At 48.9% G+C, this 22,925-nt stretch overlaps 1 protein-coding gene across 1 annotated transcript; it reads left to right on the top strand.

Annotated features, from left to right (window-relative positions):
• Window positions 1–6,679: 6,679 nt before the first annotated feature.
• On the top strand, window positions 6,680–19,578 carry LOC101544399 (uncharacterized). The gene is made up of 5 exons (XM_055130103.1): window positions 6,680–6,758; window positions 8,381–8,429; window positions 9,312–10,154; window positions 14,903–15,031; window positions 18,695–19,578. The coding sequence occupies exons 2-5, from the start codon at window positions 8,387–8,389 to the stop codon at window positions 19,576–19,578; spliced, it is 1,899 nt and encodes a 632-aa protein (XP_054986078.1). The 5' UTR covers window positions 6,680–6,758; window positions 8,381–8,386.
• The last annotated feature ends 3,347 nt before the right edge of the window (window positions 19,579–22,925 follow it).

The following is a 22,925-nucleotide window of genomic DNA, read 5'->3' as shown; positions in this document are numbered from 1 at the left end:
AATCCCATTCACAATTGTGCCCCAGAAAATCAAATACCTTGGAATCAGCTTAACTAAAGAAGTAAAGGACCTCTACAAAGAAAACTATAAAACGCTACTTCATGAAATAAAAGAGGACATGAGGAAATGGAAAAATATCCCCTGCTCATGGATAGGGAGAATAAACATTGTCAAAATGGCAATACTCCCCAAAGCATTATACAGATTTAACGCGATCCCTATGGGGATACCCATGGCATTCTTCAAAGAAGCGGAGCAAGCAATCCTGAAATTTATATGGAACAATAAACGCCCACGGATAGCTAAAACAATTCTTGGGAAAAAGATGATGGGAGGCATCACCCTTCCCAACCTTAAACTCTACTACAAAGCGGTAACAATTAAAACAGCATGGTACTGGAACAAAAGCAGAACTGCAGACCAATGGAACAGGGTGGAATATCCCCACACACAACCTCAAATGTATGATCATCTAATCTTTGATAAAGGTGCAAGAGAGGTGAAGTGGAGCAAGGAAAGTCTCTTTAACAAATGGTGCTGGCACAACTGGACAACTACATGCAAAAAAATGGGCTTAGAACTCGATCTGTCACCATGCACAAAAGTCAGATCAAAATGGATTAAAGACCTCAACATCAGACCACAAACCATAAGGTACATTGAAGACAAGGTAGGCAAAACCCTCCAGGATATTGAAGATAAAGGTATCTTCAAAGATGACACGGAACTAAGCAATCTAGTAAAAACAGAGATCAACAAATGGGACTACATTAAACTAAAAAGCTTCTGCACCGCAAGAGATACAGTGACCAGAATACAAAGACTATCCACAGAATGGGAAAGGATATTTACACAATACCCATCAGATAAGGGGTTGATATCAAGGGTATATAAAGCACTGGTTGAACTCTACAAGAAGAAAACATCCAACCCCATCAAAAAATGGGGCGAAGAAATGAACAGAAACTTTACCAAGGAAGAGATACGAATGGCCAAAAGACACATGAAAAAGTGCTCTACATCACTAATCGTCAGAGAGATGCAGATCAAAACAACCATGAGATACCACCTCACACCACAGAGGCTAGCACACATCCAAAAGAACAAAAGCAACCGCTGTTGGAGAGGATGTGGGGAGAAAGGGACCCTTCTACACTGCTGGTGGGAATGCCGGCTAGTTCAGCCCTTTTGGAAAACAGTATGGACGACTCTCAAAAAACTTGAGGTTGAGCTCCCATTTGACCCAGCAATACCACTGCTGGGAATATATCCCAGAAAAGCCAAAAAGTATAGTCGAAGTGACATATGCACTTATATGTTCACCGCAGCACTGTTTACAATAGGCAGAATCTGGAAAAAACCCGAGTGCCCTAGAACAGATGACTGGTTGAAGAAACTCTGGTACATATATACAATGGAATACTATGCAGCTGTTAGAAAAAATGAGGTCATGACGTTTGCATATAAGTGGATCTACATGGAAAGTATCATGCTAAGTGAAATGAGTCAGAAAGAGAGAGACAGACATAGAAAGATTGCACTCATCTGTGGAATATAGAATAATATACTATAAGACGAACACCCAAGAATAGTAGAAATAAGTACCAGGAGGTTGTCACCATGGCTTGGAGGCTGTTCTCTCATTCTGGGCAACTCAGAGAAGGGAACAGCAAGTAAAATGTGGTTGTTGGTCATGTGGGGGAAAGATGATGTGGGCCAAATATAGACTAGAGACTGAACGCAATGGCCACTCAACACCTTTATTGCAAACCACAACACCTAACCAGAGAGAGAGAACAAAAGGGAATTCCCTGCCATAGTGGCAGGGTGGGGTGGGGGGAGACGGGACTGGGAAGGGGGGGTGGGATGTTGGGTTTACTGGTGGTGGAGAATGGGCACTGGTGAAGGGATGGGTTATCAAACTTTGTAAGGGAGAAACATGAACACAAAAATGTATAAATCTGTAACTGTACCCTCACGTTGACTCACTAATTAAAAATAAACTATTAATAAAAAAAAATAAAATTGGAGTTTCAGATCCACAAAGAATAATTAAGTAATGTGAGTTGACCCAAAAGACAAATGAAAATATCAACTCTGAGATCAAGCAAGTCAACCTTGAGTTGTTGGGAAAGTTAATTTTAACACTTCTGTATTCAGTTAAAATCCCCCTGTGCAACTAATATTACAAAATAAACAGATATGCAAAACTGTTCTGATCTTTCTCCATTGTTCTTGGGTCTGAAACATATGCTGTACCATAGATATATTGTCAGTAGTAATAATATGCCCTCATAAGGGCAAAGCAAACTTTAATAATAAGAACTTTATATATATATGTATACACACATATATATATATATATATCTCAGGACTGGAGCAATACCACAGCAGGTAGGGCATTTGCCTTGCACACAGCCAACCCGGGTTCAATTCCTTCATCCCTCTTGGACAGGCAGGCAAGCTACCAAGAATATCCTGCCCACACGGCAGTCTGGCAAGCTACCCATGGCATATTCAATATGCCAAAAACAGTTAAAAAAAGTCTCACAATGGAGACATTACTGGTGCCCACTCAAGCAAATAGATGAACAATGGGACAACAGTGCTAACAGTGCAATAATATGCCATTACCATTAGAACGCTTGCCAGGCTCTCCCTCTACAGTAGGCAACAAATAGTAGAGGGAGATAGATAGATAGATAAATAGATAGATAGATAGATAGATAGACAGATAGATAGATACCTCTCAGAGAGCCCAGCAAGCTACCAAGAGTATCCTGCCTGCACAGCAGAGCCAGGCAAGCTACCCATGGTTTATTTTATATACCAAAAACTGTAACAATAATCTCATTCCCCTGACCCTGAAAGAGCCTCCAATATGGCAGCATTGGCAAAGACAAGTAAGGAGAGGCTGCTAAAATCTCAGGGCTGTGACTAATGGAGACGTTACTGGTGCCTGCTCGAGTAAATCAGTGAACAAGGGATGACAGTTATATAGTGACAGAGGTACATTGATACACTAATACTCTTACCTTAAAGTGAGAGTTAAAGGCATCTAGTAAAATATAAGAAACTTACAAATACGTTCCACTTACTCTGTATCCTTCCCTTTGGATTATTACTTCATAAATAAAAAGTGCATCATGTCATTATTACTTTGCCTTGGTAAATTTCCTTTTTTTTTTTTTTTTTGCTTTTTGGGTCACACCTGGCAATACATAGGAGTTACTTCTGGCTCAACACTCAGGAATTACTCCTGGAAATGCTCGGGGGACCATATGGAATTCTAGGATTTGAACCCAGGTTGGCCACTTACAAGGCAAACGCCCTATCCGCTGTGCTATTGCTCCAGCCCCAAATTTCTTTTATTTTTATTTTGAGAGAAACACACCAACTTTTTCAGTGACATTCCTGGCCATGCTATGGGGACCATGTCTTCACATTAAACTAATCAATAGTCAAATTAATTGTCATCACCTTTCCCACTGAAGTGAAAATGAAAACAGCAGAAGTGTCAGTCATTCAATAGACTGTCCCCTGCAACAGATGGAAAACAGGAAGTCGAAACTTTTCGTACCTTAAAATCAAAGAAAAAATGTGCTGGCAAGAAAGAGATAAAAAGTTAGAGCCTGGACCCTCTGCACCTAAAGACTTTGATTCCAGAGACCTTCTAACACATTTTGGCATCCAGCGCAGCTTCTTACAGCAATGCATTGGGACTGTGAGCTGGGCTACAACCCCTCGCTGGCCGGGGATGGATCTTTCCTCTCCACCCTGTTTTTCTGCATGGAAAATGGTGGCGGCAGCAATATCTATGTGGTGAGAGCCACCTTCTAAGACTCCTAACCCAGAGGTATACAGTTTTTACACTTTGGGGCTCCTAGGTAATCATGGGAAGTGGGTGTAACTGGCACGCCCTTGGCTCAGATAAATCCGGAGCTGCTGAGAGTGAAACGGACCCTCTGCGCCTCAAGACTTTGATTCCAGAGACCTTCTAACACAGTTTGGCATCCAGCGCAGCTTCTTACAGCAATGCACTGGGACTGTGAGATGGGCTATGCAATTTCTGGCAGAATTTTCCCTGGACTTTATACAGAAATCCAAAACTGCGTGGCCGCTGCCATGGCCACACGACTTAACATCTCTTAATTGTCAGCAATGTGAAACGGTTCCTTTTTAGAAGGTCTGACTTTGGGGGGAAACTCCAAATAATAACAGTGAGTTTTTTGTTGAAATATTGAAGGTAACCAAAGTAGCAGCCAATTCTCTAGACTGTAAACTAAGCAACAGCCCCATGCCGGCCGAGAAGAGGAAATATCCCTCTTTACCGGTTGTTTCCCATTTACCACTATACTATGAGGCGCGGGAAGGGGGATGAGAGGGGAAAAAAAGGAAAAGGAAAAAGAAAAAAAAAGAGTTATGTACTTGGAGCAGTGGGGCTACACATCTCTTCATTCTAAGTAATGGAAAACTAATTATCAAATGCTTCTTTGGTAGTAGGGCTGTCCTTCTTGGGGGGAAACTCCAACAACAATAGTGAGTTTTGTGTTGAAATATGGAATGTAATCAAGGTAAAGAGAAAATGAAGTGAAATTCATCAGTTATGCAGTTGGGGGTGGGGGGCGGGGACGGGGGTTTTTTGGTGGTGGAATATTGTATAAAAATAAAAAGAAAAAGCGCGGGCAAGGGAAGGGATGCCTCACCGCACCGAGCCAGGCACAGGGCCTAGGGCAGCAGCTGTCTCTCCCGCCACCCGAGTTCGGTAGCCTCCAGCCGCTTCTCCCACCCCGGGGAGGTTGATGGCGAAGATGTGGCAGGCGAAGGAAGGAACGGAGCCATGATGGTTGGTCTCACTTGCAGTTTATTCCAGTCTTCCCTCTATACACTCTCCGTCCTCTCTACACCTTTCCGCCCCTATACACTTTCCACCTCTATACACTTTCCCGCCTCTATACACTTTCCACCCCCTCACCTTCTCTCCGAACCCCTTTTATTGATCATGGCCCTTCCAAAGGGCGCAATACATTGCCGTCACCAAAGGCACCAAAAGATCTTACAGGAAGAACATTGAGGCAACATAATTCTCTTGTATCTGCAGGCCATTAATCTAGGCCCCCCGGAAAGAAGATACAAACCAAAACCAAAGCCTTCTTTGGGCTGAAAGCACTCGGATTTACATCCCAAAGACCAGGCTGGGCTGCAGCCTGGAATCTACAATGTCAAATCAAGCCTGGCTAGCACCTTAGATCTGCGGGTCAAAGATCAGCTAGGTTTCTGTGACAAAAGGTTTCTGTGACAAAACTCCAGAAGGCAGCTGGAAAAGGGGAAATATTCCAACAGAATATGGGCACTGGTGAAGGGATGGGTGTTTGAATGTTGTATAACTGAGACATAAGCCTGAGAACTTTGTAACTTTCCACATGGTGATTCAATTAAAAAAATAAAATAAATAAATAAATAAATAAATAAAGTTAGACCCTGGACAACAAAATACAAGAAGCTCAGAGTTTACTTTCTCCAGGGACAGTCCAATTCAAGAAGTTTCCCTGAGTTAGGTAGGCCATGTATGTAGCTGGCGAGTGGCATGAACAGGCCAATGGCCCAGTCTTTGGTAACCCATTCACCACTTGACATTGGCTCACTTTATAGCCTTGCTCTCATTATCCTCTTGAGAGAAGAGGAATAATTAGAATTAATGGCAAATTCAGCAAAACTAGGTCTGTACTGAGGCCAACCTGAAACTGGGTAAAGTATTCACACCCAACATCCTCCACCAGCTAGATGACTTCCTTTCTCAGAGAATGATGGCTCTATGTTTCCAGAATCTTCTGATAGACTAGAGTCAGGGTAGCATTGCACCAGGGTGGCACCACCATAGGCATGTCCAATCAATGAGCTGCTGCTGACAGCTTAATCATATTCTTAGGACTGGGCCGAAGTTTCTATGGACCATTTTTTATGGGGTTGGGGGCTGAAGTTTCTCTGGACCATTTTTTATGGGAGTGGGGTAAGAAAATCCCTATAAAGAGCAGGATAGGGGCCGGAGCGATAGCACAGCGGGTAGGGCGTTTGCCTTGCACGCGGCCGACCCGGGTTCGATCCCCGGCATCCCATATGGTCCCCCAAGCACCGCCAGGAGTAATTCCTGAGTGCAGAGCCAGGAGTAACCCCTGAGCATCGCTGGGTGTGACCCAAAAAGCAAAAAAAAAAAAGAGCAGGATAATGGAAAAATTACATCAGTAATTCTAGAACAGGGTCAGTTCTCAGGGATGAACAATCCCCTTATCTTCCTCAGGTACAGCAAGGTATTTTTGTTTGGTTTGGTTTGTGAGCCACACCCAGCGATGTTCAGGGCTTACTCCTTACTCCTTGCTCAGCACTCAGGAATTGCTCCTGGTGGTGCTCAGAGGATCATACAGAATGCCGTACATCAAACCTGGTCAGCCACATGCAAGGGCAGCACCTGACCCACAGCAAGATATTTGCTATCAGGGGCCATGCTGGTCCACACATCTCCTATGTCACAGCAGGAGGGGAGATTTGTAGAGAAACCCTGAAACCCACAACTCAGTGTAGATAGTGTGTGTCTCTTTAAGTCCTCCCCCCTCCATCCCCCTGGGCTTCCTGAGCCCTGTGGTTTGAGAGCACAGAGACTTCCTCTCTGCTGGGAGACACCAGCCTGCTCTTCTCACTGCCCAGGACAAAGTAGCGGGTCAGGGACTTCTCCAAGCAGCCTCAGTGCCTGTCCTGGGAAGGTGAGTCAAAGAGGGGAGAGGGCTCTGCTAGCAGCCAGAGGGAAAGAGGTCCCGGAGTGTTTGTGCCAGAGCACCTGCAATCACCAGGCACCGCGCAGTAACATCCCAGCAACCCAGGCCAGGCTCCCAGAGTCTGAACCCGGCTCCCAGCTCCCAGCTGATCTAGCTCAGAGGAATGGAAAGCGCGTCTCTCCAGCCTGGGAGACACAGCTCTTGCTTAGGAGCAAAGCCTGCCTCATTTACACTCCTGAGCACTGTAAGAGAAATGTGTGCTGAACCACATCTGGGGACAGGTTAGACTGTGAGAGGCAGGAAACACTGTCAAGCTGCACAGCCAGTGAAGGCAAGACCCTCCTCTGGACCCATAGCTGGTCCTAGCTGAGATGTGGCCATTGGGATGAGGACGAATGTACCCCCCACCCCAGCTTCTTCCTGTCCTCTCTGGACACTGCAGGGCCATCTCAAGGGACATCTGAGGTTAGAACTTGTTCAGCACCCCCTTCTTCTTATGTGGCTGCTCCCCAACCCCAGCATCAGCACTCACCCCGCTGGCAGGGACTCTCGATTTTCTCCCCTGCAATGAAGAACTCAAATAAACAACTGGCTTCAAATTTACTGCTTTGTGAACTAGTTTTTATGAGAAATAAATCAGAATCTCTGACATTGGTTTCCAAAGTGTGTACTTTAAAAATAAACAGTCGAATAATTCTGGAAAAAAGCAATATTTCGAGGCACTGGGTAACATGAATTTCGAGGCACTGGGTAACATGAATTTCGAGTTCTGAATATTTTGAATATAAGGTTCTTTACGGGCAGAGCCTGGCAAGCCACCCATGGCATATTCGATACGCCAAAAACAGTAACGATAGAGCCTCCAATTGTTGGGAAAGACGAGTAAGGAGAGGCAGCTAAAATCTCAGGGCTGGGAGGAATAGACATGCTACTCGTGCCCGCTTGAGTAAATCGACAAACAATGGGATGACAGTGATAACAGTCATACAGTGAAGGTTCTTCACTTCCTATGTACACATACAAGGAATAAGATAGTTCACCTGCAGCTTCCCTCCCCTCTTAAAAGATATTTTAAAATAGTTCACACACACTCTCCCAGAGCACGTGGGGATTGCCTGTGACTCCCCTCGAGCTCCGTGGTCCCTGGTGCCCACAACCTCCTCCCACTGTGGCAGGAATCACTGGCTTCAGCTAAAGTTTTCTCTGCTCTAAAGCTCCTGGGCGTGCGTTTCTTTCAACTCAGTCATTGGAGTTTGTGGATTTCTAAGAACAAAAAGTAACTATCACAGAATGACCACCGCAAAATAACTCTCAGGTCCGATCTTAGGAAGATGGCAGGGGACCAGGTGCAGAAACACAAACCGCTGGCATGGAGGTAAAACTGTCACTACAGCATATGACAGAGTCCAATGTTCATCCCTAAATTTAAATCTTTAGAGGATGTGGCCCACGGATTTTTTTCAGGCAATGCAACTCTTTTTACGGACTTTGCCTGGCACAGTGCAGGTGATTTTGCTCTCATAGAAATACAGGCATGCATGAATGAATGGAATGAATGAATGAATGAATGAATGAATGAATGAACTAACACTGGATTTGGACTCTTGCAGGTGGGCATGGGAGGACGGAGGATGGCAAGGGATGAAGAAAGTGTCTATGGTGAGCACATGTCCCTGCGCATATACTTACCCCGGGGTGAGCCCTGGGAGCAGCGGGAAGGGCAACTCAGGACCCAACAGAGACACACCCACAGGGAAACCAGCAGGAGCCCTTAGGGTTCACTTCAGCTGCACCCCAACCTGCCCACCTGTGAGGGTCTGTGATCCTGGGCTAGCCTGTGCGTCCCCAAAAATGCAAAATGCAGATAAAAATCCAGCTAGTTTGGATAAAGTACAGACCTGGAGAGACACAATTTTGGGGGCAGCAGGAGATGGAGAACAGAGGTGGAGGGTCAGTTCAGCATCCGGTTAGGCAGAGGGTTTGAGGGGAGGAGGCTGGGTGAGGGGCTGGGGGCAGAGCTGATCTCACCAGAATCTCTCCTCCAATTCAAAACAACAAACCCATTTTTCTAGAAGAGACTTAACTCTTAGAGAACTTCCCAAGGTTGAGCCGGAGGCTCAGAGGGCTGCAGTGCAAGGACCACGCAGTCACCAGAGAACAGCCTGGGGCTGCCCATGGGGACAGCGGCTGTGATTGAAATTGGGGTGTCTGGGACCCCAGAGCCATGGTCCCTCCACCTAGGGCATGGGGAGTCTCCTGGGAGACCAATCGCACAGGCCACAGATCTCGGGTATAGAGCAGCTCTGCAAGTATTGTCAGAAGGGGAATGTTCTGGACTGGCAAAGTTCTCCAGCATTTGCAGGTGCCTGTGAAGAAGGCAAAGGTTGGAAGAAAGTGATGACACAGGAGCCCAAAGTGACCCCAGGGAAGTTCTGCGTGAAAGGGAAAGGCGCAGGCCCGGGGACTCGGGGTTCAAAGGCTCCCGAGGAGCAGCTTGGCGCGGAAGGGGGGCTGGGAACTAATAGTTTGTCTGTCCCCTAGATCCCGAGGCCGCGCAGCTCCTGCAGGAGCCCAGACTGAGGCTCCTCCTGGTGGGGAAATCGGGCACCGGGAAGAGCGCCACGGGGAACAGCATCCTGGGCCGGGACTGCTTCCCGTCCCGGCTCAGCGCCACGCCCGTGACCACGACCTGCGCCGTGGGGACGTGCAGGTGGGGCCGGTGGCACGTGGAGGTCCTGGACACGCCGGACCTGTTCAGTTCCGACATCCCCGACTCGGACCCGCGGTGGTGGGAGCGGGGCCGCTGCGTCCTGCTCTCAGCGCCGGGGCCCCACGTCCTGCTGCTGGTGACCCAGCTGGGCCGCTTCACCCCCGGGGACCAGCTGGCCGTGAGCGCCGTGAAGGACGCTTTTGGGGACGCCGTGCTGGCGCGCACCATCGTGGTCTTCACGCGCGGGGAGGACCTGTCAGGGGGGTCCCTGCGGGAGTACGTGCGCGACGGCGACAACCGCGCGCTGCGCAAGCTGGTGGCCGAGTGCGGGCACCGCGTGTGCGCCTTCAACAACCGGGCCACGGGCGGCCAGCGGGAGGCGCAGGTGGCTGAGCTGATGGCGCAGGTGGAGCAGCTGCTCAGGGACCAGGGCGGCGGCCCCTACACCGGCGGGCCCTTCCAGCTGGTGCAGACCCAGGGCTTGGGCAGCGCCCAGGACCAGCTGCGCAGGGTGGCAGCGAGGCTGGCCGCACGCATGCACCAGCCCCGACGGCGACTCAGGCTGCTGGCAGGGCTGTGGGCCTGGAGCCGGGCGCCTGCCAACCGCCCGTGGGTGGGCCTGGCCCTGCTGCTGGGGGGCGTCCTCCTGTTCTACCTGCTGCAGGGGTACCAGGGCGCTCGGGAGCACCTCAGGGACTCTTGAGCATCAGAGCAGATGCACAGCGCGGGAACCGGCCAGGAAGGAGCATTGACCCGGAGCAGAAGACAGATCACAGAGTGTCCGTCACGACAGAGAGCGACATCCTGACCTTTTCAGCCCGAGGTGTCACTTCTGACCAAAGATACACACTTGTACAATAAATCTGTGCAACTTTAAAACACACTTAAAATATCTTAATGCTGATGCATCTCTCTTCTCTGGGAGAAATATTAAATGGCTTATGATTTTATAGTAAAGGTCTTTCACATCTTTTGTTGCGTTGGATTCATTGGAAAAGAAATGTTTCCTTTTATTGTTAATGATTTTGGACACTGTTTGGAATGGTGGAGTTTTTATCTACACCTCCACTAGTTTCGTATTTACATATACAGATTGCATAATTGTTTTTGTATTGGCATTGCGGCCTTCTACTTTGTTGTACTGGTTTATTGTTTCTAAGAGCTTTCTTTAGTGAGCTCCTTGGGGTCTTCTTTGTGTATTATAATGTCATCTGCATGTAATGATAATTTGACCTCTTTTCCAATTGGATCCCTTTGGTTTCTTTATCCAGCCTGATTGCTGTTGATGGGACTTCGAAGACTTTATTGAATAAAAGTGGAGACAGCGAACACTCATGCCTTGTGCCTCACGGGGAATGCTTTCCGTTTGTCAGCACTGAGAATAGTACTGACAGGGTTTGTTATAGTGGCCATTACTATTACAGGATACTGAGGGTGCTTCCTTCTGTCCTTATTTTGTTGAAAGTTTTAATCATGAATAGATGTTGAATTTTGTCAAGCTTTACCTGCATTGACTAGTATATTCATATGATTTTTTAACCTTCCTCGGATACAGTATATGGATAGAGTCTATTACAATAATTGATGTACATGTGTTGAGCCATCCTTATGTTGCTGAGATGAATCCCACTTGATTGTGGTGTATTTTTCTTGATATGTTGCTGGATTTGGTTCACTAAGATTTTGTTGCTGAATCAGTGTTCATCCAGGAAATTGATCTGAAAAATTTTTAATACCATTTCTTTGAGAATTAGTGTCATGCTAGCTTTGTAGAAGCTGTTAAGAAGGGTTCCTATTTCTTCAATATTTTGCAAGAATTTGAGGAGTAAAAGTAGTAAAATTTCTTTGAAGGGGAACAAAACTCACCAGTGGACCCTTCTGAATCGGGGCTTCAGTTCCTGGGAAGATTTTTTATTATGTTTTCAATTTCCTTGTTTTAATTGGCCTGTTCAGATTTTCTATCAACTTCTCATTCAGTTTTGGGAGGTTCAATGATGCTAAGAATCTCTGTGTTTCTCCTAGGCTTTCCTGTTTAACAGTGTAAAGTTGTTCATAGTAACCTGTGACGACATTTTGAATTTCTCAGAAGTCTGTTGTGATTTCTCCCAACTATTTGCTGCTTATAGGAAGCACACCTGAACAGGAAGCACACCTGAATCCACAGGATAACTACAGTCTACTAATGAAAGGATGGAAAACAATCATACAAACCAACGGTAGACAAATAAATAATGGGACTGCTATACTTGTACGGGGCAAAACAGCACTCAACCTAAAGAATTTAATTAGGGTCTGAAGGAACATTACAGCATGTAGGGAGCTTGCCTTGCATGTAACCAATGTGAGTTTGATCCATGACACTCTATATGGTCTGCCAAGGACAGCCAGGAGTGATCCCTGAGTACAGAACCAGAAGTAAGCCCAGAGGACCACCATGTATGGCCACAAAACAAAAGCAAACAAAATAAACTAACAAAACCTATGTAACACAGCAAAAGCAGTACTAAGATGGAAATAGCACTGTAGCACTATTGTTCATCGATTTTGCTCGAGCAGGCACCAGTAATGTCTCCATTGTGAGATTTGTTGTTATTATTTTTGGCATATCAAATACGCCACAGGTAGCTTGCCAGGCTTTGCTGTGTGAGCGTGATATTCTCGGTAGCTTGCCAGGCTCTCTGAGAGGGACGGAGGATTCGAACCCTGGTCGGCTGTGTGCAAGGAAAACACCTACCCACTGTGATATCATTCCAGCTGGCATTATGGAAAAATAGAAACAATCCTTGATGAGATTTCCTAGCAAAAGCATTTTTTCCCAAATGCTGCATAAGAAACATCCCCCCAAGGTGTATCATACATTTACATAGAAATGCTGCTATTTGTAGGGAAAATTGCAAGAAAAATTACAAACGGTCTACCAAAATGCAAAGATAAAGATGAAAATATATAGTAATATAGACCTTGATTCAGAAAGAACCAAAAATCTCAAATAAAAATCTGAAGCACACATTTTAAACATCTAGAGAAGGGTGAACAAATGAATTCCAAAATTAATAGAGGAAGAAATTAAAAATTAGAGTAGAAGGGCTGGAGCAATAGCACTAGCACAGCGGTAGGGCATTTGCCTTGCACGTGGCCAACCCAAGTTTAATTCCCAGCATCCCATATGGTCCCCTGAGCACGGCCAGGAGTGATTCCTGAGTGCAGAGCCAGGAGGAACCTCTGCATCACCTGGTGTGACCCCCAAAAAAAATCAGAGTAGAAATAAATAGTAGAGCAACCAAGAAAACTTACAAAAAAGTCAATGAAACCAGGAGCTGGTTCTTCAAAAGAATAAATAAGATAGATGAACACTTGGCTAGACTTATGAGGAAAAAGAAGAGGGAAAAGCCGGAATCAATTGAATCAGAATGAAAGGGGAGAAATCACAAAAAGACAAATCCTAATGCATACCTCACACCATATAATACCACCTGCAATGTGGTTTTCCAGAAGCTGTTTATCTATGTTAAAAAGACACTAAGAATCAGAATTGTCTCCAAGTTCCCTCCTAGGTTTTGATAACAGTGAGATCATCTTGGTATGCTTCATGAACTCTCATTGCTCTCATTCACTGATGTTTGATGGTTTGGCCTGAGGTTTCCTTTCTAGATTTTGTTACCCAGGATTCCACAAATAGTAAGGTTGGGAATCCACCCACATGCAATAAAATCAAGTCAATAGTCCATCAATTAGTCTGAAGTGAAAGTTTTATGAGGATGCTCTGACCTCTCACTCCAGGACACTCCTGCCTCCTGAAACACCTTGGCCTAACACAGAGATGCATAGCTGGCCACACGCTTTCTTTACTTTTGGTTTGTCTCACTTTGTATTTTTACTTTTAATGTTCTACTCTATACTCCATTCCCGGGTTGGAAGCTCCTGAAATAAGTTTTCTCAATGCAGGCAGGCTCAGTGTCAACGTTTGTCTCTGTGAAATAAGCTGGTTTTCTCGGTGGCACCTGTCCTGGCCTCAGTCTCCATAACAGTAAAATTGGAGGGTGTCTGGGGAAAGAAGAAGATGGAGAACTGTTCTAGCTGAGCTCAGAGATCCTTCTGTCTCTACAAGCCCAGGGCTGTTCCTTTCCATTCAAAAAAACTAATTTATTCTCTGGCTGAAACTGTCAAGTGATTAATATGTGCTGTTGAGCCTAACAGCAGCAAACACTGTGGATTTTCACAGAACACGTTGGTCATAGTCTTTCCTGTGTCTTCACTGCTCTGTGTCTCCTACCTGCTGTGCAAATAAACTTCATCTACCCTCTCTGCAGATGAACCAGGTATGCACACACTTTCTGTCCTTGCCCAGTGCTGTATTTGATGTTTTCTGAAGATGCAAATCAGCAGCTACAGGGGTCCTGCCTGAGGGTCCCAGCAGGTAGGAACATCCCAGACCAAGAACCCCAGGTTCCCAGGTCAAGCGGTTCTGATCTTGACATAGACCCTGGGCAGCAGGGTAGGGCTGCGCTGAGGAGACAGTCAACAGAATCTTCCAATTATGTTAAGTCCCAAGGGGTTCAGCACGGGAGGAACTGGAAACTTTGGTCTGGGCTATGTCCAGGTATCATGCACACCCTGAGATACCTGGTCCAATCCCACAGACTTGCCTGCTGGGGACTCTGAGAACCCTGAAGTCAAATGTCAGTGATAGTTTGATCTGGGAGGGAATAGTGTTCCAGGCTACACTGTTTGGTATAATATACCTGTTTTTATTTTTTCTATTTAAATTAGAGCTTCCCAACTTTCAGCAGACCCTGCATAATGTGGACACCTTCAGCCAGTGGCAAAGGATCTCAGACTTCCAGGTTCCTTCTTAGAATTCATTCCCATCTATCAGAAGGCTGGTGGGGGGTGCGGAGAGGGATACCTCAGCAAGCCTGTAATCAACATACAGCTTCCTGGGTCTGTGCTGCCTGGTGCAATAGGAAACCAGCCCCGTTAGAAGACACTTCAGAGAAACCAGATACATTAACCTTGACAAAATGCACCTGGGATCCTCACCTGGGGCTCACAGGGGTCACTGGTGATGCTGAGATAAGGGGGAGTCTTCTTAGACTTCCAGAAAGCACCACCTACTACCCCCAGATTCTGCAGGAACAGCTGGACAAGCTGCCAGCCTGCAAAGCAGCCGGGACCATTTCACCTGGCAGGACTCCTCTAATTCACCCAGAAATCAGGAGCAGAAACGGGCCAGGTTAACAGGAGCACCAAGGCATGGAGTCAGTCTTCGTGCTCTTCCCGTCCACCCTGCAAAGACCAAACTGGCTGGGTAAAAGGCGGAATTCACTGAACAATGAGACTTCACCCAAACAGACAGCTCTGGGTACGCTGCTCTGCATGACCGCCCTTCACACTAACACTCTGTTTTTTTCTTGAAAAATAGCAAATCCAAATCCTTTCACTCCCACCACACAATCAAGCCCTGAACACTTCAGGGCTTTCTCCTTGGAATCGGGCCACTCTGAGCTCTTCTCCTCACAAGACTTTGCCTACTTGACTTTTTCAATCAACCGTGAGTATGATTAAGATGCAAAGCATAAAAATTTGACGGGCACATACATGATGAATTATCACTATGGTGAAACTACTTAACAGCTGACCTCAGAGTTACATTTGCGTGAGTGAGGTGACAGTTTCTGGAACCCACTCTCCGAGCTAATTCCCGGTGTTCAGTGCAGTTTTAGGCACCATCACCCCGTGCTGTGTGTTCGAGCTCTCCACTGCACCGTCCTTACAACTGCAAGTCTGTGTCCTCAGACAACATCTTGCACACTCGCATCTGAGCCCCTGTGACCCACATTCCAAAACTGCTTCTCTCTGCTCAGTTTGTTACATTTCACATGTAACTAAGATCACGCAGTGTTTGTCTTTCCGTGTCAGCCTCATTCAACTTAGCGTGACCTCCACGCTCATCTCGTTCTGGCAAATGGCAGTCTTCCAGCCTGAACAACATGCCGCTTTGTTTAGATAGAATATAAATTCATAGACATAATACATAGTGCATATCCATGTGCGTACATAGACACGGGCTTTCAGACACCTTCTGAGGAAGAAGGAGGAATTTCAGGATGCTCGTGAAAAGAAGCCCCTCTAGGTTTGCTGCATCGGGAAGGTCAGTGAGCAATGGGTGCTTGTTTCTAAGATCTTTGGGGGCTCAACCAGTCAAGCTCTTGAGAGGTGCGTGGGTTTTCTGGGAGAGCCCAGGAGCGGGTCAGTCTGACCAACAGAAGACCAACCTCATCAGCCCACAGTGCTGTGTTTCCTCCTCACTCCCCTCCCCCGCCCCAACCAACTCCATCACACAGGAATTATGAATAAATCGGAATATCGCGTAGAATTAAAGAGCATAAGGATGACTAGAAACCAGTAGGAAAAAAATCCTACTTCTTCATGACAGGAAAACAATGTTGACAAGACCCCCGTCCGACCCCTACTTGTCCATCTTTATCTGCACTTTAGCGCTTGAAAGCTGCCTTATTTCAGGACCTGCGACTGTTCCGTCCAGGACCCGCCAAGGCCTCCCCGTGTTCTCCATCCCACTTTGCCGAGAAGCCGTTTGTTTTCAGTTGGGAGATTTTTTTTGTTTCGTTTTTCAGCAAAGGAGTGGTGCAAGGTTCCTGCTCTGTCTTGGAGGCCCCGACGGTGACAAACAGCGGATATCCCATCCTTGCTCCCAGGGACACATTGCCCAGGCCTGCGTCCCTCTGGGGCGGGACCCCCATCAGGGAAGGGGACCCCCAAGGCTCAGAGCTGGGAGCAGGAACATTGTAGGCGCAGAGCCTGGGGAGGCTGCAGGGGTCCCGCAGACCTTTCCTGTGTCTCGGGGCGTTTCTGAGCCTGGAGGTCGGGGGCGGGGGGGGGGGCCTCCTTCACTGCCTTCACGGCCTTTCCCCAAAATCGGTTTAGTTTAACACGTTATCCAACAGCGCTGGAGGGGCAGCGGCGCCCCAGGCTCTGCAGGAAGTTCAGGGCTCAGGTTCCGACCCAGAAGCGCAGTCCCGGGACCTGCTGGCGGCTGTTCCCCGCCTCCCGGAGGGATTCTCGGGCGCGCTGGGGACCCCTTGATCTTTCCTGCAGCTGCTCGGGGTTCCTGTTTCAAAGCCTCCGCGCGGCCCCCCGCGGCCCCCGAGGACCGCTGACGACCCCCGCCTCCTGGACACCCCAAACCCCGGCGCGTCCCTCTGTCCTGCTGCGCAGCCCTGGAGCCCGAGCCGAGAACTAGAGCCCCACCGGGTAAGGGGACGCACAGGGGGTCCTAGATTGCGGGTCTGAGAGTTCTCTGTCCCATCCAGCATCTCATGGTCCCAGGCGCGCCCCGGTGGGGTCTCAAAGGTCCAGGCTCTGGCAAGGACCTTGAGCTTCGGGGCCAGAGACGGTTTTTAGGGGCTGGACAGGCTGAAAGCCCCCAAGACTCCTTCCTGAACCCCTCACGTAGGTCGCCTTCTGGAGTCCCTGCACCCCGGCCCTCCCTTCTGGCAAGACCCCCCACCTCTTAGCCCCTGTGATCCGCAGGAACTTCCTGGAGCAAGGCTGAGAACCCAGAGGGTCCCTGGTGGTGTCCCTGGAGAGTTGGGGTCTCCTCCACTTCCCCCGAACTTCCCTGTCCCCCCAGTCCTGACTTGCACCCCGCCCCTGGAGGGGGAAATGGAGTCTCAGGGCATCAGAGCGGAAAGGTTGGGTCTCCGCATATAGCCCTTGTGCCCAATACCAAAGCCAAAAATGACAGAAAATGCCTGTTCGTTGCAAATAGTGGGTCCTTATCCTTCACTCTGCATCTCTCCACTTCAAAATGCCTATCACTACCTACAGACCTGCATGATGTTTGAGACAAAAGAGTCAAAGTCCAACTGCAGAACTTAACTGGATATCTGTATGTCATTAAATAAATAAAATTAAATTGGAGAATGTTATCAACTGATTTGTTGCAAAGTATTTTCCTCTTTCCTGTAAAATGATGAGGGAAATAAAAAACAATGATCAATCCTGTTAGTGTCACCTGGCATCACCCAGCTTGCAGAAAATCATTTTTAGCTGTTAGTTCAAAAATACAATCTGAGTAGAAAATCCACTTGTCTAGGCAGACTTAGGTGTGTGACAAGAGGTGGCCTCAGGCCCTCCAGACCCCTGGATGAACGCTTTCTCTTCCTTTCCTTCTGTTTTTATTCCAGAAGAGAATGGAAGCGTTTCATGGCAGCAAATACGGAAGCGTGAGTGAAGGTAAGAAAGCCTCTGGCTCTCAGGAGCTCCAGGGTGGGGCCCCAGGGAGACCCAGTATTTCCTCTACATTTTTCTCACCTCAAGCCCAGTGACAGAACCCAGTTATCCTAACAGGAAGAAGGAAGCAGGGCCCCTCCCTCCTCATGGTCGCTCTCACCATAGCTGGGCAATGTGGGAATGAGGTAAGAGGCCCGAGGATTTGGATGGAGCCCAGTTGTGCAAATGAAACTGCTTTCCCGTGTCAGCTGTAAAGAGGGTGCATTTCCCTGGGATTTAGTAGCCGTGTCTCATGGTAAGCACCCACAGTCGTGAAGAACAAAGAACCAGCACTGGCTGGCTGTGAGAGCCTGAACGGGCTGAGGCCCTGCCTCAGAGGAGCCTCAGAGACCCCTGAGGGCAGACTCTGTGCTGGGCTGGGGTCAGCCTCTGCACTGGGCTTCTGGTAGACTTGCTCTCCTCCGGCTGCAAACTGGGTCCTTCCCACCTGCGCTTCTGATGGCCTTGGTCTTCCCCAGCCCAGCCAGGTCATCCGCCCTCACCCTCTGCCTCCCATCCCAAGCATCCAGCTCCCCGTCCCCCCAATGAGCAGAGACCCAGGGACATCCTGGTGCAGGACCAGACCCCAAAACCACCCCCAGTCTGGTGAACGTGTGGGGCACCTTACACAGTGCCTGGGAGTCTGTGGGTGCAGAAGGTGGTACTGCTGATCCCCCCCACCCCCCGCATGGCTTCTCGTGATGAGACATCCCCGGCCCTCGTGCAGGGCAGCCCTTCCACTCTTGGCTCTGTGTCTTCCTGCAGCCCCCAGCTTCCTAACTCGGCTCACAAATCTCGTGTGCGTGCCTGGTGTGTGTCCATCTCTGGGGCAGGAGCGGGGTAGCTTGCCTGGAAGGCCACTAGGGCCGGTGACCTAAACTTAAGGAACTCGGACATAGTCGGGTGCAAACTGTTTTCTCAGGCAGCAGAGCAGGTGCCGGTTTTGACGCTTCGTCCTCCTTGAGGATCGTCTTCATGGGCAAATCGGGCAGCAGGAAAAGCGCCACCGGGAATAGCATCCTCTGCCGGCCAGAGTTCGAGTCCCACGTGGCGGGGCAGAGCGTGACCAGACAGTGCCAGGAGGCCAGGGGCACTTGGGAAGGGAGGAGCATCCTGGTGGTGGACACGCCCCCGATCTTCGACGCCGGGCCGCCCACCCAAGACCTGTACAAGAACATCGGGGACTGCTACCTGCTCTCTGTCCCCAGGCCCCACGTGCTGCTGCTGGTCACTCAGCTGGGCCGCTTCACCGCGCACGGCGCCGAGGCTGTCAGGAGGGTGAAGGAGGTCTTTGGGCCAGGGGCCATGAGACACGTGATCGTCCTCTTCACCCACAAGGAGGACCTGCAGGGCGAGCCCCTGGCTGACTACCTGGCCAGCGTGAGGGACTCGGGGCTGCCCGGGCTCCTGCGGGAGTGCGGGAGGAGGTTCTGCGGCTTCAACAACCGGGCCACGGGCGCCGAGCAGCGCTGGCAGCTGGCCGAGCTCATGGGCCAGGTGGAGAGTCTGGAGCGGGAGCTGCAGGGCGGCTTCCTGAGCTCAGAGCTGTCGCGGGAGGCGCAGCTGCTGCTGCAGCAGCGGAGCGCGGGGGCCGAGTGCGCGGAGCAGCGCGCGCGCTTCCTGGGCCTGGTGCGGCGCGAGCTGGAGAAGCAGTGGAGGGTCGTGGCCGCGGCCCAGGGGAGCTGCCAGGGGACCGGGCTGTGCAGGAACTCGGACTGGGTGGCTTCTGGAATTTCTGCTCTTATTACCTGCATTTTGATCTTTCTGGCCATTTTAATTTACTACGGTATCACGCGAACACACTGAGCATTTCCTGACCGTCTCTGCAATCTGCCTCTTGGTTCAGAGTCCCCACCTCAGTTTGGGTCGCTGAAATTTCTTTTTATATAATTTCCCTCTCAAGTCTCTCCTTGCATCAGGGATGTTGCCCGTTTTGCTCCCAGACTTTTATGTCAGTAACATCTGAAGAGGAGTGGGGGGAACGTCTCTTTGTTAGTGAAAATCAGTTATGAGCAGTTTGGGAGGGTCTTGCTTGGATGAGGATGATGGGTAAAGGACTCATTCTGGGGTGCTTAGGAAGCCCATGTGACCCCAGTATTAAGTCTCTAAAGCTCTGTTGCTGGAAATGGTGCTCATAGGTCTGTACAAGTGCCTTCATAACTGCATCAAAACAGGGGCTGGAGCAATAGCACAGCGGGTAGGGCATTTGCCTTGCACGCGGCCAACCCAGGTTCGAATCCCAGCATCCCATATGGTCCCCTGAGCACCGCCAGGGAATATTCCTGAGTACATGAGCCAGGAGTGACCCCTGTGCATTGCCGGGTGTGACCCAAAAAGCAAAAAAATAAATAAATAAAATTTTAAAAATAACTGCATCAAAACATATGTACGCAAGATTATGTTTAAGTGCCCACATCCTGGACCCCAAGTGATTCTGAGTTTTCATACCAAGGCCTCCTGCTCCATGCAGTCCTCCCAGGCTGCCCAACTTAATCTCATCTGTCTGTTCTTGATTTTATTCACCGCACTGCTATTGGTCTAATGAGGGAGAGGGTCCATGCTCAACCGGGAACGTCAGATAAGTCCTTCACTTATTGAAGGACTTACCTGCTTCCCAGGGAGAGGGAAGGAGGCCTATAGAAATGGGGTGCGCAGCAGCCGCTCTCCACATGCTCCGGTTGACCCCACCCACAAGAGAATCTGCAGAAAACCCAGGTGTGTCGAACTTGTGACTGAAAAATCCAGGTTCAACAGAACCACACATGGGTGACCTGCTCCCATCTCCCCCCGTTTCTGGCAGCTTGGCAGTCACACCCACAAGCCACCTCTGGCTGGTGCCGTATAATCTCATCAACGGCCATGATCCAGAGACTCATTATAAATCTCTTGGAAGAGAGCACAGAACGAGATGCCATAGTCCTGCTGCCAGACCCTGCACCTGGCTGTTTCATTTGGGCAACCCAGAGTGGGGACGGGTGAGGCCCCTCCCTGCCCCAGAGGACCCAGCCCCGGCAGCAAAAAACCTCCAGAACTTAACCACTGCCAGGCTCATGGCCGCTGTCCACACGCTCAGGCCAAGCCTCACCCATGAGTGACCCTATTCCTAGACCTCACAGCCACAAATGCGACATCTCATACCTCACACCTCTCATATTCCAAGAGCAGCGTACCACATTTGATGGAGTTTAAAGTAGAAGTCAACCAATCTTAGAGAGAAATATATTTTTACAGAAATATATAATCACACAAGGCTCAACCTTTAACAGCATGATAGTAATCTCGTATAGAAGGGCTTAATGGCTCCTGGGGAGGGGAGAGATGGGGGATACTGGGGACACAGGTGGTGGAAGATGGGCACTGGTGGAGGGTTGGGTGTTCGATCATTCTATGACTGAAACTCAAACACGAAAGCTTTGTAACTGTATCTCACGGTGATTCAATAAAAAAATAAATAAATGTAATAAAACATTGTGAACTACTTTATAAAAATAAAATAAAGGCCATGTCCACATTCCAAGATGAGATGAAACCAGCCCATGGGGGAGAGGTGCAGGGAGGGCCCGGGGGTCTCCTTGGGGTTCAAGGACCATCTCCTAGGCCACAGGCCATCACTGGAGGTTTTAAGCAGGGGGTGTATTTTAGGACGACCACACAGCTGCAATGGGGCATTAGGGGAAAGAGAGGCAGGACCCGAATGGCAACATTGATCTGGGGTGGGAGGAGGGCACAGCTGGAGGCTTGCAGGGCGCCAAATCACACAGTGTGGTGACTGAAAATGTGACAGAGAAATGGGTTTCTGTCTTGAGTTACCTGTGACATGGGACTTTTTCTGTGCTGGGCCTTTGGAGGGATGTGGGATGCACAAAGGAAGTTGAACACTTGGCATCTGGGTGGACCAGTCTGGAAGCCCTCTGGGGCATCAGTCAAGTGCAGAGGCAAAGGGTGATCTCATCCTCCCTCCGAGGAAGGTCCTGGAACCAGACACAAGCATCGTCCAAGCAAAGGTGAGGGAGCCGGGCGGGCCATAGCGGGGTTATGCCACACCAGGGCAAGAAGTGCCCCTCTCCAGACTCCTGGGTGGGCTTCAGTGCACCCACAAGGGGAGCCTTCACCCCGAACCATCCTGTAGTCAGTCATTGCTCCTCTGCCGTGGGTCTGGGGCCACAGGATGGAGAGTTAACCCAAACGCATGTTACAGTGGAGAAGAATTTCTATAGTCTTTTACTGATGTGTGAAAATCAGGAATTAAGAAAATCCTGAACAGGGACTGGAGAGGTAGTACAGCAGGGGGAATGCTTACTTGGCACATGCCAAACTCAGGTTCAGAGCCTGGCATCCCATATGATCCCCTGAGCACCACCAGGAATAATTCCTGAGTGCAGAGCTAGGAGTGATCCCTGAGCATCACCGGGTGTGAGGGGAAAAGATGAGGAAGATATAGAGAAGAGACTGGTATGACAATAATAGCTGGAAATGATCAAGCTGGACAAGAACTGAGTGTTAAAAGTATGCAAAGGGATATTCTTTTTTTTTGCTTTTTGGGTCACACCCGGCAATGCACAGGGGTCATTCCTGGCTCATGCACTCAGGAACTACCTCTGGCGGTGCTCAGGGGACCATATGGGATGCTGGGATTCGAACCCGGGTCGGCCGCGTGCAAGGCAAACGACCTACCCGCTGTGCTATCGCTCCAGCCCCAACAAAGGGATATTCTTGATAACCTTTCGGTATCAGTATTGGGGACCACAATGCCCAAAAGGAGAGAGAGAGAGAGAGAGAGAGAGAGAGAGAGAGAGAGAGAGAGAGAGAGAGAGAGAGAGAGAGAGAGAGAGAGAAGAAAAGCACCTGCCATAGAGGCTGGCAGAGGGTGGGGGTGGGGTATGATGAGAGGGAGCCTGGGGACACTGGTGGTGGGAACTGTACACTGATGGAGGGATGGTGTGGGAAGACTGTATGACTGAAATCCAATCATGAACAGCTTCATAAGGGTCTATTTAATACTGATTCAATTAAAAAAACTAAAAAGATACCCCAAAACCCGAAAATCTTGAACAATCTGACCACATGCCTATGAGAGGTATAAATAGAACAAATGAAACCTCAAGTTAGTGGATGAAAGGAAATCTAAAGCTGAAATCAATAAATAGAGCTCA

This window comes from Sorex araneus, chromosome 1, assembly GCF_027595985.1.
Source record: "Sorex araneus isolate mSorAra2 chromosome 1, mSorAra2.pri, whole genome shotgun sequence".
NCBI classification, from domain to species: Eukaryota; Metazoa; Chordata; class Mammalia; order Eulipotyphla; family Soricidae; genus Sorex; species Sorex araneus.
The sequence above is the reverse complement of the archived record's forward strand: the minus strand, read 5'-3'. Positions and strand labels throughout refer to the sequence as shown.

Excerpts from the sequence above, each read along its gene's own strand:
- LOC101544399 (XM_055130103.1), top strand. The coding sequence starts at position 8,387 with ATGGGAGGACGGAGGATGGCAAGGGATGAAGAAAGTGTCTATG. Across the intron at positions 8,430-9,311 it reads GGATGAAGAAAGTGTCTATG|ATCCCGAGGCCGCGCAGCTC; the intron begins GTGAGCACATGT and ends TCTGTCCCCTAG. Across the intron at positions 15,032-18,694 it reads CTTGACTTTTTCAATCAACC|GCAGCAGAGCAGGTGCCGGT; the intron begins GTGAGTATGATT and ends CTGTTTTCTCAG.